At 37.4% G+C, this 14,736-nt stretch overlaps 1 protein-coding gene across 3 annotated transcripts in view; it reads left to right on the top strand.

Annotated features, from left to right (window-relative positions):
* Nucleotides 1-14,736, top strand: part of LOC124155332 (FYVE and coiled-coil domain-containing protein 1) — an 84,793-nt gene that overhangs the window by 69,447 nt on the left and 610 nt on the right. For all 3 annotated transcript variants that reach the window (XM_046529063.1, XM_046529072.1, XM_046529081.1), the window contains 8 exons: nucleotides 638-820; nucleotides 1,325-1,546; nucleotides 3,874-4,028; nucleotides 5,972-6,402; nucleotides 8,471-8,651; nucleotides 10,634-10,820; nucleotides 13,164-13,333; nucleotides 14,180-14,736. The exon at nucleotides 14,180-14,736 is cut by the window's right edge and continues 610 nt beyond it. In XM_046529063.1, coding sequence (XP_046385019.1) covers nucleotides 638-820; nucleotides 1,325-1,546; nucleotides 3,874-4,028; nucleotides 5,972-6,402; nucleotides 8,471-8,651; nucleotides 10,634-10,820; nucleotides 13,164-13,333; nucleotides 14,180-14,423 — 1,773 coding nt within the window. In that variant the 3' untranslated portion in view covers nucleotides 14,424-14,736. The remainder of the gene's footprint in view (nucleotides 1-637; nucleotides 821-1,324; nucleotides 1,547-3,873; nucleotides 4,029-5,971; nucleotides 6,403-8,470; nucleotides 8,652-10,633; nucleotides 10,821-13,163; nucleotides 13,334-14,179) is intronic.

Raw genomic sequence — 14,736 nt, 5'->3', positions numbered from 1 at the left:
GTATTGCTTTGCTCAAGTGGAAGTCTTGTACTTATTAATTTTAAACCAATTATGTATTGAATAGGGTAAACCTTTGTCAATCTTTTTAGAAAAGTAATTTTTTTTCGAAGAATCATTTTAAAGCCTTCCATTTGAGAAATGAATGATTCATCTGGTAAATTTTTTAAATTGATTTAGCCTTTTTTGTTTTATAATTTTGAAGACAATTTAAAGTCATATTCACCATTTTTATCATTAAGTCGAATTTATAATACATAAATACTTTTTTGTTGATTCAGGTGTTGGTATTGAAAAGTTCTATTGATCAATCTATCCTGCAATTTGAAGGGCTCTGATCCTAGTATGACTGCATTGAACCGATAATGGCCTCAACGACGTATTTCTCGAACCTGATTGAATTTTGTAAAATGCATGAAAGGGTTTTAAACAGATAACTATGTTTAGGTAGTTTCCATTGCTTGGTCACAAGTCACAAACAACTGATTTTTATTTACGCATTATTAACATTTACTCGTAAAGTTTTTATGGTTTGTGCATGAAGTCTTGGCATTCACTTGTTTGCCTACTGAAAGGTTTGTGATGTTGCACGTGCGCTTGTGGGTTTCTAAGTTGAACTGAGAGAGTGTTGTTGTTGCAGAGGAACAAGAGACTCTTGGAGATCAAGACGTCACTCGATTCCGCTGCCGATGGCCATTCTGCACAGAATGCATCTGAGAGTATTCAACAGTCATCAACACATTCCAGTTCCCTGCAGGAAGAGATTGACAATCTTCAGAGGCAAACCCTGGCCCAAATTGCTCAGTTCAAAGCAGCTGCTGTTGTGAGTATGGCCTTGCTAGCAGGCAGCCACGCCACACTTGGGTACACTAATTATACATATATCAAATGAATACTTTTTTTGTGGTAAATATAAAATCAAACATATTTTTAGAGTGAACACAAATGACTTTTCTATTAATTGCTATTGTTGATTAAAATTTCAATTTGTACTTTTCTTGAGAAAAAAATGGTAGTCATATTGAAGAATAATGCTACCAGTAAGATGTAGTGAAAGCTTCCAGTTAAGGTAAATTATTGCATTATTGGCTCTAAGGTACCTCTCTTTTTGGTTTATGCCATGAGATGCCAGTTATGCTGGTATCTATGTATCTGCAAGTATGTTAAGGTTATTCAATGCTGCAGATGAATTTTTCAATAGACCCAAATTGTCTTCAATGATTATAGATACTACTTCAGAGCTATATATGCTATGGTTTGTTTACTCAGTAAAAATAGCGTATTTGTAGCTGTTATATTATTATTATGATAATGAAAAATTCTGTAGGTGTCCCAGGCTCAAAAGGAGCAGCTGTGCACGTTGACTGAAGAAGTGGAAAGGCAGGAGAAGTTGGTGAACATTCTTGAGGGTGAGCTGGCATCGTTGAGGGTGGAGCGGAAGGAGCAGTCAAAGGCTCTGGAGGATGCGAGCGATCGTCTCAAGGATGCGCTGGAATTGCTGTCCAACAGGGAGGAGGAGAATGAGGCTATGCAGCAGGAGATGGACAAGGTGAGATTGCCTTCTCACTGTGCGCGTCGTCATTGCAAGGGCATATTGATTTAGTATTTATATGAGAAATACGTACGAAGGATGGTCCATCTTTGAAACACGTTCATTTAGGGACAAGCTGTTAACACTAGAAGGACTGGGGTTGTATGGCTACATAGATGGACCATTAACATGAAAAGAAATATTAAAAATAATCACTACCCATCATTTTGACTGGTAGTAATTATTTTTAATATTTCTTTGTTTATGTTAAAATCAATGTTGGCTTCATTGAATATAACCTTTTACTTTATTTATCAATACAACTGAGTAACTTTTTATAAATCATTTTACAATAAAAAGTTTAAAATGTGCTGTGGTCATGTTGCTCCTGCTTCACCTGCCATTGTCTACCATATGCCACTTGGTATGGCAAACATGCTGATTATTTCCGTGCAGAATGTAATAAGGAATGTGAAATGGATGAATATGCTTACTAAAACATCAAAATGGCCAGGTTTAATGGTGTGTAGTGATTTCCTGAATAAAACACGCGTTACCGTTACAGATAAAATAGAAACGCTATACCATCATTTTGATGGGTGTTCGTCTTTTAAGGTGGTGAGAGAGGTGGTATAACTCCATTCCTATGAGAAAAAATTGAATTATATTTTAAAAAAAGAATACATATCATAAAAATTAAATGAAAGAAAAAAATGAAGACGACAGGAAAAAAAAAATTCAAGACAAATATGATCGAGGAAGTGGAGGTTAGCTGTCAAAATGATTGGTCGGGCCCCTCTAGTGTTATACTTCTCACGAAATCTGGTGCAAATTCTTCTTTAAGTCCGAAATTAGTCCATGATGAGGTGTGGAAATGAGTATGAAAGGAGATCTGAAACAAACGCAATGGAAAAACGAAGGTGGCAGAAGGTTGGGGCTGTGATGGAGCCCAGCTGATGAGTTTTAGGAGGACATGAGGGAACAATGAAAACAAAAGCCTGCCTGAGGGATTGACCCTGTCAATTGATCAATGCCTCCGTCAGAATAAACACTCATTGAATATACAGTAGATTCAAGTTAATTGGGACATAGCGGGACTTGTGCACTTTGCCCCAATTTGGCAAGCTATGCTGCATATGGGTATAAACAAACGTTGAAATGATAGAAAGAAGACTGAAGAGTGTTTATAATGCAACATAAGTTTTTAAAACTATTAATTTGATTAATGAATCAGTGAATGTAGTTAAGTTATTATCATTTTTAAGAATTATAACAATTAAGTAAAAAATATTTTTCACAGCCTCGGGCGACGCTGAATGTCTTTTACTAAGTCCTATTAAAGAAAAGTCCTATCCTCTTGCGGATAGTATAACAATAAGAGATTTCAAAATAGGACAAGAATAGGAACCTTTGTGAAAAATAAGAGTAAATCAAAGGAAGAAAATATAAAAAAGTAGTATTCGGAAAACGAAAAAATTTAATTTCGTCGGGAGTATAGAGTCAATGTCGCCGACTCATGGCCCAATAAAGCGGAGAATACTCTGGGATATTCCTCTATTGGGTTCTGTTCTTCAAGATCTGCCCCAAATAAGCGGCTGCCCCAAGGAACCGGTGGACCCGTTAAACGTAATCTACTGTATTATGAATTTGAATGAATATGCTTCAAGTTTCCAATATTTAACACAGCTATCCCCTGACTATCTTTGTCTCTGTCGTAATGAAGTCATTGTCCTACTTCTGATACGTCATTTTCCTGGCGTCATCCTTTATTTCTTCATGACTTAAGCATCTCCTCTTTCACTGTTGCTCCAAATGTCCACCTTTGCCACATTCAACAGTTTTTTGAATCACCATGTTGAGTGCACTTCTGTTTTTTTTACTTATTTTGCAATGATGAACTTGTGAACTATTGAGCAAATATTACTCAATTTGCAACATACCTCTGCTGCTTTTGCCATTCTTTGTACTGTGCTGCATTATCAGAGACATTTTGTGTAATTTTTAAATCTCTACTAAAAATCTTATATTCATCCAAGTAGGTAATATTTTGAATTTTATTTTGCATCTAAACTTTTTAATTATGATTATCTACCCATATTATTGAAGCTTTAAGGCCAGAAACAATAGGTTGGATTTTATTCTACTACAGAAACACCATATGTGGTACACATTTTTCTCAATGTTATAAAAAAAGGTTTTATGGTGAATAAAGAAGTACGAATGAATGAATTAAATACAGCTCTATAGGTGTTGAATAATTTGGCAAATAGGATCCCTCAAATATGGTCAATAAACTTTTTTTTTTAATTTACTCTGACTTTCAAAAATACATCCATCCTTTTTAGTTGAGAGGAGAACTGAAGAGCTCGACTGAGGAAAATGGAGTGCTTTCATGCAAACTGGTGGATGCTGAAGCAGAGGTTTCTCGCCTTGGGAAAGAGATTGAGCAGCTTAAGGATGATTCTGCACGCCTCCAGGAGGTGGTGATCAAACTGACTGGGTAAGCTTAGAAAACAGTTCCTCTCAATTGAAGTAAAAAGTGAAGTAAATATAGCTCATTTTGAATGAAAATTAAACAATGTTTTTCCACATAAAATATTTATTAGATCAATACTGTGGTTTCAACGCACTGCATCATCCTTAGGCGAGGAGTATATCGATTGATCATCTTAAATACCTGCACGTGTAAACCAGGAGGAGTGGGGGGAGTCATCGACCCTACCTACCTCCCCATCCTCTAACATCCCCTTGGCTTTTACAACCAGGGGAAGACCCAACCCCTCCCCTTCCACCCTCCCAACCTCCCCCTACCTCTACAGTTTTTCCCCCCCACTCCTTCTGGTTTATATGTGCAGGTATTTAAGATGATCAATCAATGTACTCCTCGCCTGAGGATGATTCAGTGCATTGAAACCATGGTAGTGATCTAATAAATATTGTGGAAATGCATGGTTTAATTTTCATTCAATATGAATACATTCCATAAAGTAACGCTTCAAACCATCAACTTAAATATAGCTCCTCTGTGTCACTGTAATTGAATTGCTAAGATTCCATGTACCCATGGCAGTTGATGATATCCTCATTTTTAATAGATGTAAGGGATACAGCACACTTTTCCCTTCTGGATGTTATACTGTGGCCTTAGAGATCTGATGATTTAAGGTTGTTAACTGTGTTATTGGCAATGGTGAGCAGCTGGTCATTCATTGTTCTTAATGCCAAAGTTGATATCACTAATGCCAAAACATTAGAGGCTAGGGTATAACCCTCTTGGTGAGCCAAAGTAGCCAATCTTTTTGAGAATATAATCCCTAATGCTTGAGGATTGATTAGTAATAGCAAATACTCCAATCAGAATGTTGGATTTGAATTTACAGCCACTCAGCAACATGTGCTCACTTGGTGGCAATAAGGTTGCTTCATTTTGACCTTCTGTTCTTAAAGAAAATTTTAATAACCTCCAAAAATTGTCAACCTGCTTTTATATTTCATTTGTAATAAAAAAAATCTATCTATAACTTGTATCGGAATTATTGCCTCAAACTTTTTAAATTTCAATTATTTAAAAGCAAAATTTACCTCAATTTTTGTCGGCAGATGTGCCATATTTTTGAGTGAAGAGATGTCAATCATGAGGATCTTTAGCATCACTTTTTTCTGCCCATTTTTAATAGTTAAGTTGAGTTATTATAATTCCTTTTTAGTTAGTTGTGGCATCATGGCTGTAGGCCGGTAACCTAAAGCACCCCCCCCCCTCCTTCTTCCTGCCTTGAATAAAGTGATTGAAGCGTATTCTCCCATTGTTACTATTGAAGTGATGGCAGCAAATCCTTGAAATAAGCTAATGATTTGGGGAATTTGGATGAGATATGCTGTTTCTTGCTTGCCAACTTTCACCTTATGTCATTAGTAAGTTTGAAGATTTTCACTTGAGTACAGCACTAGATAAGGTACAAAAAAATTAATTTCATGCAACTCAACAATTTTTTGCCGCAACTTTTATAGTGTCTTCTGGAGAGAACACTTTCATTGGGTTACTCTTAGGAGATAATTGTGGGAAAGAAAAGCATGAATCATTGGAAGGTTATACCTGAAGTATGTCAAGACTCCTTCCAAGCATCTTAAGTGGTGAAAATCTATGCTCTCTGGAAGCAGTTTACATCAGCGTCATCATGGTTTTAGTTTTTTTATCTATCACTGCGTCAGACTTACCTTTCGTTAATGTTTATTTGAAATGCTTTGAATTATGTGGTCGGAGGGAATTCAATGCAAGCTTGTTGATTCCTAGCCTTGAGTTTCACCTCCACATGCCATTTTGCATGGGAGATGTGGCACAGGATTCTTCTAATTTTCAGGGTATAAATTAGGTGTGAAGATCTTTTGTATATTTTTCATTATTTGGTGTGCTTGTGTGTGTAATGACATTCTTCTTGCTGACAGGGAGAAGGAAGATTTGTTTCGTGCCAACCATCGCCTTGAGGAAATGCGTCGTCTGGTTCTCGAGGATTCCAAGTGGGTGAATGACAGTGAGATTGAGACTTGCACTGCGTGTGGGGTCACGTTCTCCCTCATGATTCGAAGGCACCATTGTCGCAGCTGTGGTAAAATATTCTGTGGTGCTTGTTCCTCGCATTGGCTCACTCTGAACAGTGGTCCGGGCTCTCAAGCCTCGTCCTTGGTGGCCGGAGTGGTGGAGACCATTATGGGCTCTGGCAAACGCTCCAGGGCTTGTGCTGAATGTTTTGCGGCGTATGCGAGGGAGGCGGCGGAGGCTGACTCTAGGAGTTCCAAAGCTTCCTGCTCCTACACTGACAAGAACTGTGATAGCAAAGTGGGGTCATCTGATGCTTGTGGATCTAGTAACTCTGAAGGTAAGCCAATATTGTATCTGCAGCTTTCATTTGTTGTCCTTTCCTTCCGGTAGTAAATCATGGTGGAGGTTATGGATTTTATGTGCAATAATTTTTTATTTGATTGAAAAGTATAGGTTCCAAGTCGTATTTATTCATGACTCAGGTTACAATTATTTGAAGGTTTTGAATCCTCGTTTGCTCTTTTGTGGGTGGTTGAAGTTTCTTATTGGGTCTTTTATTATCTTTAATCTAGCACTGGTGTCCTACGTTCAACACATTCATTTGAAACAGTTTTTGCTGTAACATGATTGTGTCTCAAAGATTACTCTCAAGTAGTTCAATCAAACTTACTGTTTTAACACAGCCGCGAATCCATTATAAACCCTTATGTCACCTTTTTCATGAATAATTTAACTTGGAAAAAGAAAAAAAGAAAGAATGCCAATAACAAATATTTTCATTCAGTTGATGACCATACTAAAGAAAATAATTCTTCTGATTGAGTCCCAAGCCATATCCATGACTTTGATTTGCATGAAAATTGCAATTTATAAATAGATATATAGCCTCTTCAAACGTTAACTGACTACAATTTCATGCTAGTATTACCATGTCTTTAAAAATTGATGTAATGAAGTAACATTGATGGAAGTTGCATCAAATAATGTAACAGGTCACCAAATGAGAGACCACAGGCACTGTTTCGTAATTTCACACTGGCCCTCGTAAATGGGTTTGGAGTGGCCTGCCTCTTAACTCATCGACAGAGGTACAGGGTAGAAAGCTATTTTTTCCCTTACAGAACATTCTACTTCAAGGAAATGGGAGTGATTTCTTCTATTTTAACTGGCCTGCATGACGTAATAAACATGGATCAATGCCTCCGATCTAAGTCATTCTTTCCCAACATCTATTATGCAGGGCTTAGAAAAATTTTAATTCCGGGCAATTATTCTGGTTCTTTATCACTTAGGATTTGCTACAGCTAATGAAAGCTGGCCATTAGAAGTTAATATTAAACTCATGGTGATACTCGCTTATTTCTTTGCTAATGTGAGTGGTAACTTAGTATCCAAAATAAATGCCCTGTTGGTAAATTATGGTCTTAATTAATCCTTCTGTGCTGAATTTTTTCTCATCTAACTTTTTTTCATAATTATTGACTTTGTCTTGCTGATAATCATATTTTTTGGTGAGGCATGAGGGGAGATTTAGAGTTTGCGTCAGCGGTTATGACTTCTCTAAACTTCGCACTAGAAATGATTTTCTGTTTATCAGCAAACCACCCTTGGGTGGCTGCTATATTAGAAAATATCTTTCGATACCAAATGGATGCACTCTTTCAAATAAAAATAATTTGGAGGCTACATGCTGTAATGGTTACGTGTTTCAAGTAGGCTGTTGTTGTGTGAATAATTAGTTAAATTTGGGGTAACCGTTGACTTGGGTGCATCAAGAGAAGAGTATCAACTAGGACCACAGTAAAAGAGGAGTTGTGGGTGAAGCAAGTGAGGGAAGTGCTGGATTTGTGTTTGCGATTACATTTTCAATTCATGTGTTATGTACTTTGATTTGTGAAATAAATGTGTACGTTTCACTGCTTCCTTGTTGCAGCCCCATTCAAGGAAGCATTTTTAACTGTACTTGAGCTTTAAAATAGAAATGATAGAAGTTTTCGCACAGAAATTTAATAAAAGTTAAGCTTCATGTGTTGCATTTCAGTGAATTCAAAGCTTGTTGCTGATTTACCAACTGCTCACATTTTATGTAATGCTCCTATGCTGTGAAAAAATCATTTTGCCTAATCAGGGTTTGAACCCGCATCTCTCAAATGCTGATCAGGAATTATGGCGTTAGTAGATTGAGGTTTGAATCCTGGCGAAGCCTAATGATATTTTTAATGGAAAATTTCTTACTCAGTGTAAATCGCCGTGCACCAACAACTGTATGTAGTCTCTTGTTTCATGCAGTGCCATAGAATGCCCCTTTTGGAAATGTATGTTTGATGCAATTTCACCAATTGTGAATTGCTTGTTAGCTTTCAAGGTGGGAATTTTCACTACGCCCTTTCTTCCTTCTGCTTTAGGATTAACTGACCCTACTTTGCCTGCTGGTGCTATGGGAGGCGAATGTGAAACCAGGGATGACGATGATGATGAGGAAGAGGATGCTGAAGATTTTTCAATGATTAGTGAGGAAGAGGTCTTTCTATCACAGTGCACTCCATATGTTCCTAATCCGGTGACTCTCCAGTACTGGAAATCTTGGTAAGCAGCAATAATTCTTTTTTTAACCATTGGAAATCATCCAAAATTTCGGTCAAGTTGCTTAACTTCTTCATTGTTTGTGTTTTTTATTCTTCATCATTCTTAATACATTCGGCGTGGAGCACGTCAATTGATGTGGTCCCGCCCAAGCCGAAATACGGAGCACATCAATTGACTTGCTTTGCCGGTCGGGCCGGGAGCCCTTTCTCCGCTTCCGTACGTGACTAATATCCACTTCTGAGTCTTCTGATTAAGTGCATGACCTTCAGCAAGCTTCCCTCTTTCGACCCGTGTGCGCCGTTTGTAAATAGCAGCACTTGAACGGAAGTTATGGTGTGAAAACCTCTCTCTAATTTTCATTCTTATTTTATCAGCCGATTCTGACGACGTTCATGAAAATTGGGCCCGCATTGAATGTGTCTGTGCATTATGTCTAATAGCTCCATCGCCTGATTTTTACGGCTAAGAAAGGTTTTTTATTATTTCTTATTAAAAAAATAAATTTTGATCGTTTTTCTCTTAATAGTTGCAATTATTGCCTTGTTATCGTGTTACTGGAACTTTTTAGTATGCTTTTGAAAGAAATTAGTTTATAAATTTAATGAGCTGTGGACATTGTAATATTTGAGGCTGTTCATGCTATATTCATTATTTTCCTTTACTAGTTTTAATCAGTTTTTTTGTTGCATTTTGGAGAGAATTATTTTCAGAAAATGTGTAAAGAAAACTTGGATGAGGACCTTTCTCATCTGTACTAGTACCCAATTTGTATTTCCATAAGTGCATTGTCAGTTTTAATTACATTTATTTTAATTCAATGGTAATAACATCTAATTTTTAAATTCATCTTTCTGAAATGACACAAATTTATGAAGTAGGTACTCTCCCTGTCCCGACCATGCGTACATGGGGAGCTATGTAAAAGAACCTTTGATTTTTATAACCTCCATTTTATTGATTTAAGAAGTATAGTGGTTCCCTACCAGTAATTCTACACCATTTATCTAATACAAGGGTCTCCAATTTCCTAGGCCACGAGGGCCACATTCCAAGTTCCGAATCGCCCCGCGGGCTGGATAGCAAATTTGCCGATGACTGAAGTATTCGATACCAATGTCTATTGAATAATCCGGTGGCATATTTCTACGCCACGGTACGAACAGTTGAAATACGAACAGTTGAAAGCGACTTTGGCTTGCAGTACAGCGCTGCAATGCTCCTAGAGGCGTCTCACAGAGTTAAACGAGCGAAAATCATGCGCTACTTGAAACGAGTGCATGGATGAGAGCCCTCATCAGGCCGGCCCGGGGGCCGCATTTTGGAGACCCCTGATCTAATACATACATAAGTTTACTCATTATCCAATGTAATGGAATAAGTGACCTTGTCAGACAAGGAAAAAGTGTGCAGTAAACTTTTCAGCTAGAGTGGAGAAATTTATTATCAGCTCCCCCCTTTCCTTCATCAAACCCTGCATAAACAGTTTATATTCCCACAACAGTTTCATGTGGTCAAGCAGTGAAATTTTTGCGAGCATAATGGATCTATTTCAGTGAATATCAAAATTTTGTTGGGCATATTCGTCTGTTTTAGAAGGTTTTGGCTGGATAAGTTATTCTGATTTTTCAGTGCAAAAGTGTTAAGGGCTTTTAAAATAGGCCAATGGTGTTCAGAAATTTTTGTTTGAAAATTTGAGCTCTTACTGCATGCATTTCATTTAGCAGCTTCCTTTAGCGTTTAGTAGCAATACTGCATTTTTTTTTAAGTTTTGTTTTTACATATATTGTATTTGATCTGACTTTTTATAATGTCGTGAACATTGAGTCCTACATCATTTACTTTAATTGTAATTCACAGATATATCTCTAAATGGATTGATAGTTTTGTTAGAATCCACGAGTACGTAATTGAACATAGCGTAGCATGTGTCTGCGTTTGCTGATTCTCACCCTCTTCTCTGCATTTGTCTCCTCTCGGTGCAGTGAGATTCAATCTGGGGTGACATCCTCCGGCTCAGACTTGTTGGCGCTGAGTGTTCCCGACGGAGGGGAAGGTGGCAAGGGAAAGACGGAAGATGTGTGGATTCGAGCTGGTGCCATTTATTCGGTGCCTCTTCTCATTGAAGAAAAGAATATCAACATTCTTTGGGAATTTTCCACCAATCCCAATGTAAGACATCTACTAGGAATTACTCTCTCCTATCATTTATATAATTATAAATCAGGGCTGTAGTACTGGTTTGACCATAGTCAGCCATTTCTCATTAGAAATGAGTGCTTCAAATGGTGATCATTTAGACTGATTCTCTGTTTTTTTTTACTCTCGATGATGATAGAGTTTTTCAGCTTGTTATCTGCTCCTTGAGTTTTCTACAATGAAAGATTTGTGGCTTTGATCCTTCAGTGGAGAGGTTGATGATGTTGTGCTCTCCTGCAGAGAAGGTCACCTCTTGTTAGCCACTCCTTAGCCTTGCACATCATCCTCGCAAGGTTCATTGCATTGTTTGCATTATGGATGGACAGATCCAGGATTTTTTTCGGATCCGGATTCGGATCGGATCCGGATTCGGATCGGATCTGTGATTTTCAGAGCCGGATCTTTTGGGTCAGATATTTTTGGATCCAAAGGCATTTTCAAATTCCTGCTATTAAACGAAGTAATTATTCAACTTTTTCTGGGTACATATAATCAAAGAAATGCTTTTTAGATTTTCATACACATTTTAATATTTTTATAAATTAAAAATAATTTTATAGGCTTTCAAGCTGTTTTTTAAAAACATCTTTGTCATAAAACATCTCAACGAGATAGAATCGGAACTCTCTCCACCCTTATGGGGTGTTGCATTCACTGAAGCTATTATTAAAAATTTTGGATCCAGATCCGATGTCTTCCGTGACTTTGGATCCGATGTATCCGATGAAGGGCAACATCCGCTGATATTTGGATCCGAGGTATCCAATCCGACCATCCCTAGTTTGCATTCTTGTGAGTGGTTCTCCCATTAGGTGATAATGAACGGGAAGTCTCCAACTCATGAAAAGTAGATCTCAACTTTCATGCTGTGTAATTTTCGACTTATGGAAGAATGACTGAATGAGTACATATGATTTTTTTCATCATAACTTATCTTTCCTTCCCATGTATCGAATTCTTTTAATGAATTGAAAGTTCAGAACTGGACGAATCATCCAATTCCTCCATTACTAAACCCTATTCTTGGCATACTTGGAACAGATCACATAAGTGAGAATGATATAAGATTCATAATGCATGTTTGAAGCTCAACCAAAGATTTGTTTTAGAGTTGCAGTTTTTGCAGGTTGAATTTATTTTTAGGGACGACATATTCTGAAAGTAAGAATTTTTATTCATAATTTGTCTTGAGAGACACTAATGATTTTTTGTCTCTTGGAGTTTACCTACTGGGAGTAACTCTTTATCTTTCTGCTCTGGTTGACTGCTAAAATTAGTTTGTGGTGAAATCATAGTGTTAATGATGTAGTCATGAAAAGAAGCAACTTCATTTGTGTGATGTGTGTACATAATTTTTGCATTAAGTTTGTCCCAAAGTTTCTGATCTTCATGGCTAGCTACATGAAGTACATATGTTTATTTTATGAATTTTGGGAAATTTGTCTTTCTAGGTTTGTACCATGCCTAGCTAGTATTTAATGCATTACAATAGTTTGAAGAGTTCAATTTGCAGTATCATGCATTGTCCACGGATAAAATTTAGCTTGAAGGAAAAGGATTCATGGCTCCAGTGAAATTTGAAGTATGAAGTTAGATTCATAAAATTTATTTGGAGTTGCTATAATTCTTGTCAAAATCGTTGAAGATTGGGCAATGCAGAGCTGGTTACTCTATGTTCTGGCAGAAATTGTTTTTTGGAACAGAAAAAGTCTTTTATACTGAAAGGGAGATGGCAATCAATGGAGGCAAGCATAATTTAATTCAGATTTAATCACTGATTATTGCCCCAAATCTCCTGAAAAGTCACGCAAGTATGTAATCACTTAGTAAGCCTCCTTTACCTCTGTAGGTCATTTGCAATTTTGCCTTGAATGTCTTTGTCAACTGTTGTATGCAAATTTTATTGTGAAAAACATTGAGATAAGGCTTATCTAAGGCTTGGAGTGTTCTCTGCTCATGCAAAGTCTGTGGACGATTTTGTATCATAAGCAGGTTACATGTTTCAGTTACAGTAGTTCTGATTTAAAAGCATATTTCCCAAAGCATTGACTGCACCAATTCGCAAAGTTATTGATAGAAATACAACAGGGTTGACTTACTCAATAATTAGTGCTATGTATTATGTCCACACCATTAAATTGGTGCTCTGAATCAAGGAACATTTTTCATTTCTGAATGCATTCTTTGATTTCTCTAGCTCAATTTTTTCATTAATAAAATATTGAAAATAGTAAAAATAATCTAAATGTAACAGTCTCATACCTATCTACGGTAATGATGTAGTGTGTATAATTAATCTATTTTCTCCAATTTCAGAGCATTGCTTTCTCTGTGCTCTACAAGACTAGCATGGATGTTCCCATGTCCAATGCCTTAATTGTCGTGCCGACCACGAGGGTTAATTCACACTTGACTGCTATTCATGGTCGTCTCCGTCCCAAACGTTCTGGAGTCTATATTTTAATGTTTGACAATAGTTTCTCTAGGTAAGTGTATCTTACGGATTTGTGTGAGGCTTAATCTTGTGTGATTGCGAGTAAATTTTAATTTTTTATGTGTATCTTTATTCCATGATTAGGTAGATACATAATTGTTTTTAGCAAGAGTGATAAAACCTGGTGTCAATGAATTTTGTTCGCCATTCTATACTTGAGTGTGATAAAACAAAATCAAACACTCACAATTAAATATTTATTTCTGGAAATGTAAGAAGTCTTCTCTTCTTCTGTTTCCCTATTGTGGTGCTAGGAAAAAGAGCGAATGACTGTGATAGTTGCTATATGTAGTCGTTTTACCTCAAATGTTTGTATTACTGGAAATCAATAGTAGACTAAGGTTCTGCTGTAGATACTAGGCTGTTGATGGCCAGAAGATATTGGCTTTAGTACACGTGATAGTTTGTACGATGGTTAAAGAATTGAAGTAATTGAAATTAAAAATCTCCTCTCCCCATTTGAAAATAAATGAATGTTTGAATTGAAAATATATTTGACTATCTGTGTTGGAATACAACTTGAGGTATACTGAGCCCAACACTATTGTCTTTTTGACAAATGTCATGAATGCAGGGGAACAGATTGTTGAAATGCATATGGCAATGCTGTTCCAGCCATGCTTAAGTGATATAATAGCTGCACGTCTGGCATATTATTTTATTTTTCACATCACACAAGGTTGTGATAAATTTTCATTACGCAGAAAATAAATTTAAAACAAAATTTATCGATTATAATTCAATGATTGCTGTAGGGTAGAGTTGTGTATCTGGTATGTAATTATTTTTATTTGTGGTACGTAATGTTCGTGACTCATGTTGGGTGTTCCTTCTCCAGATTCACGGGGAAAACAGTTTCGTATTGCTTGAGGGCCGAGACGCTGAGCAAGGGGAAGAGTGGTCGGGACAGCGTGACGAGCAGCAGCCGCTCGTCTGTTGAGCCTTTTCCTGACCTCCCGAATCACGAGGAAGCGGACAGGGACGGAGGAGGCACATGGGAGAGTGAGGAGCAGGCAAATTCCAACTCTGTGAGAGACGGCGGCAATGACGAGCCTCCTCGCGTCGTTGAAGACGAAGGATGACGAGGCTGATGTCGGCCGAGAGGCAAGAGTGCGCTCAACACATTGAGGCTCGTCGACATTGACCTTTGATCGTCTTGCGTGTGGGTCATGTGCAGCATTTACCCTCTGATACTCCTCCACATGTCCATGCATTTAAGTATCACTCAATTTCCACTGATTTCAACTGCATCCAAGGCATCACACCGCGTCGCTGCATCCTTCAAATCACTGATCTTTGAGGCCTCCAGAGTTCTGCTCGTGGAATCTCAAGACAAGAGGGGAACTCTTTAAGTTGCATGCTTGCACATCTTCGTCGTGGAGCGGATTGGGTTTA

This window comes from Ischnura elegans, chromosome 1 (genome assembly GCF_921293095.1).
Source record: "Ischnura elegans chromosome 1, ioIscEleg1.1, whole genome shotgun sequence".
In the NCBI taxonomy this organism is placed as follows: domain Eukaryota; kingdom Metazoa; phylum Arthropoda; class Insecta; order Odonata; family Coenagrionidae; genus Ischnura; species Ischnura elegans.
Note: the sequence above shows the minus strand (reverse complement) of the source record. Positions and strands in the feature narration are given on the sequence as shown.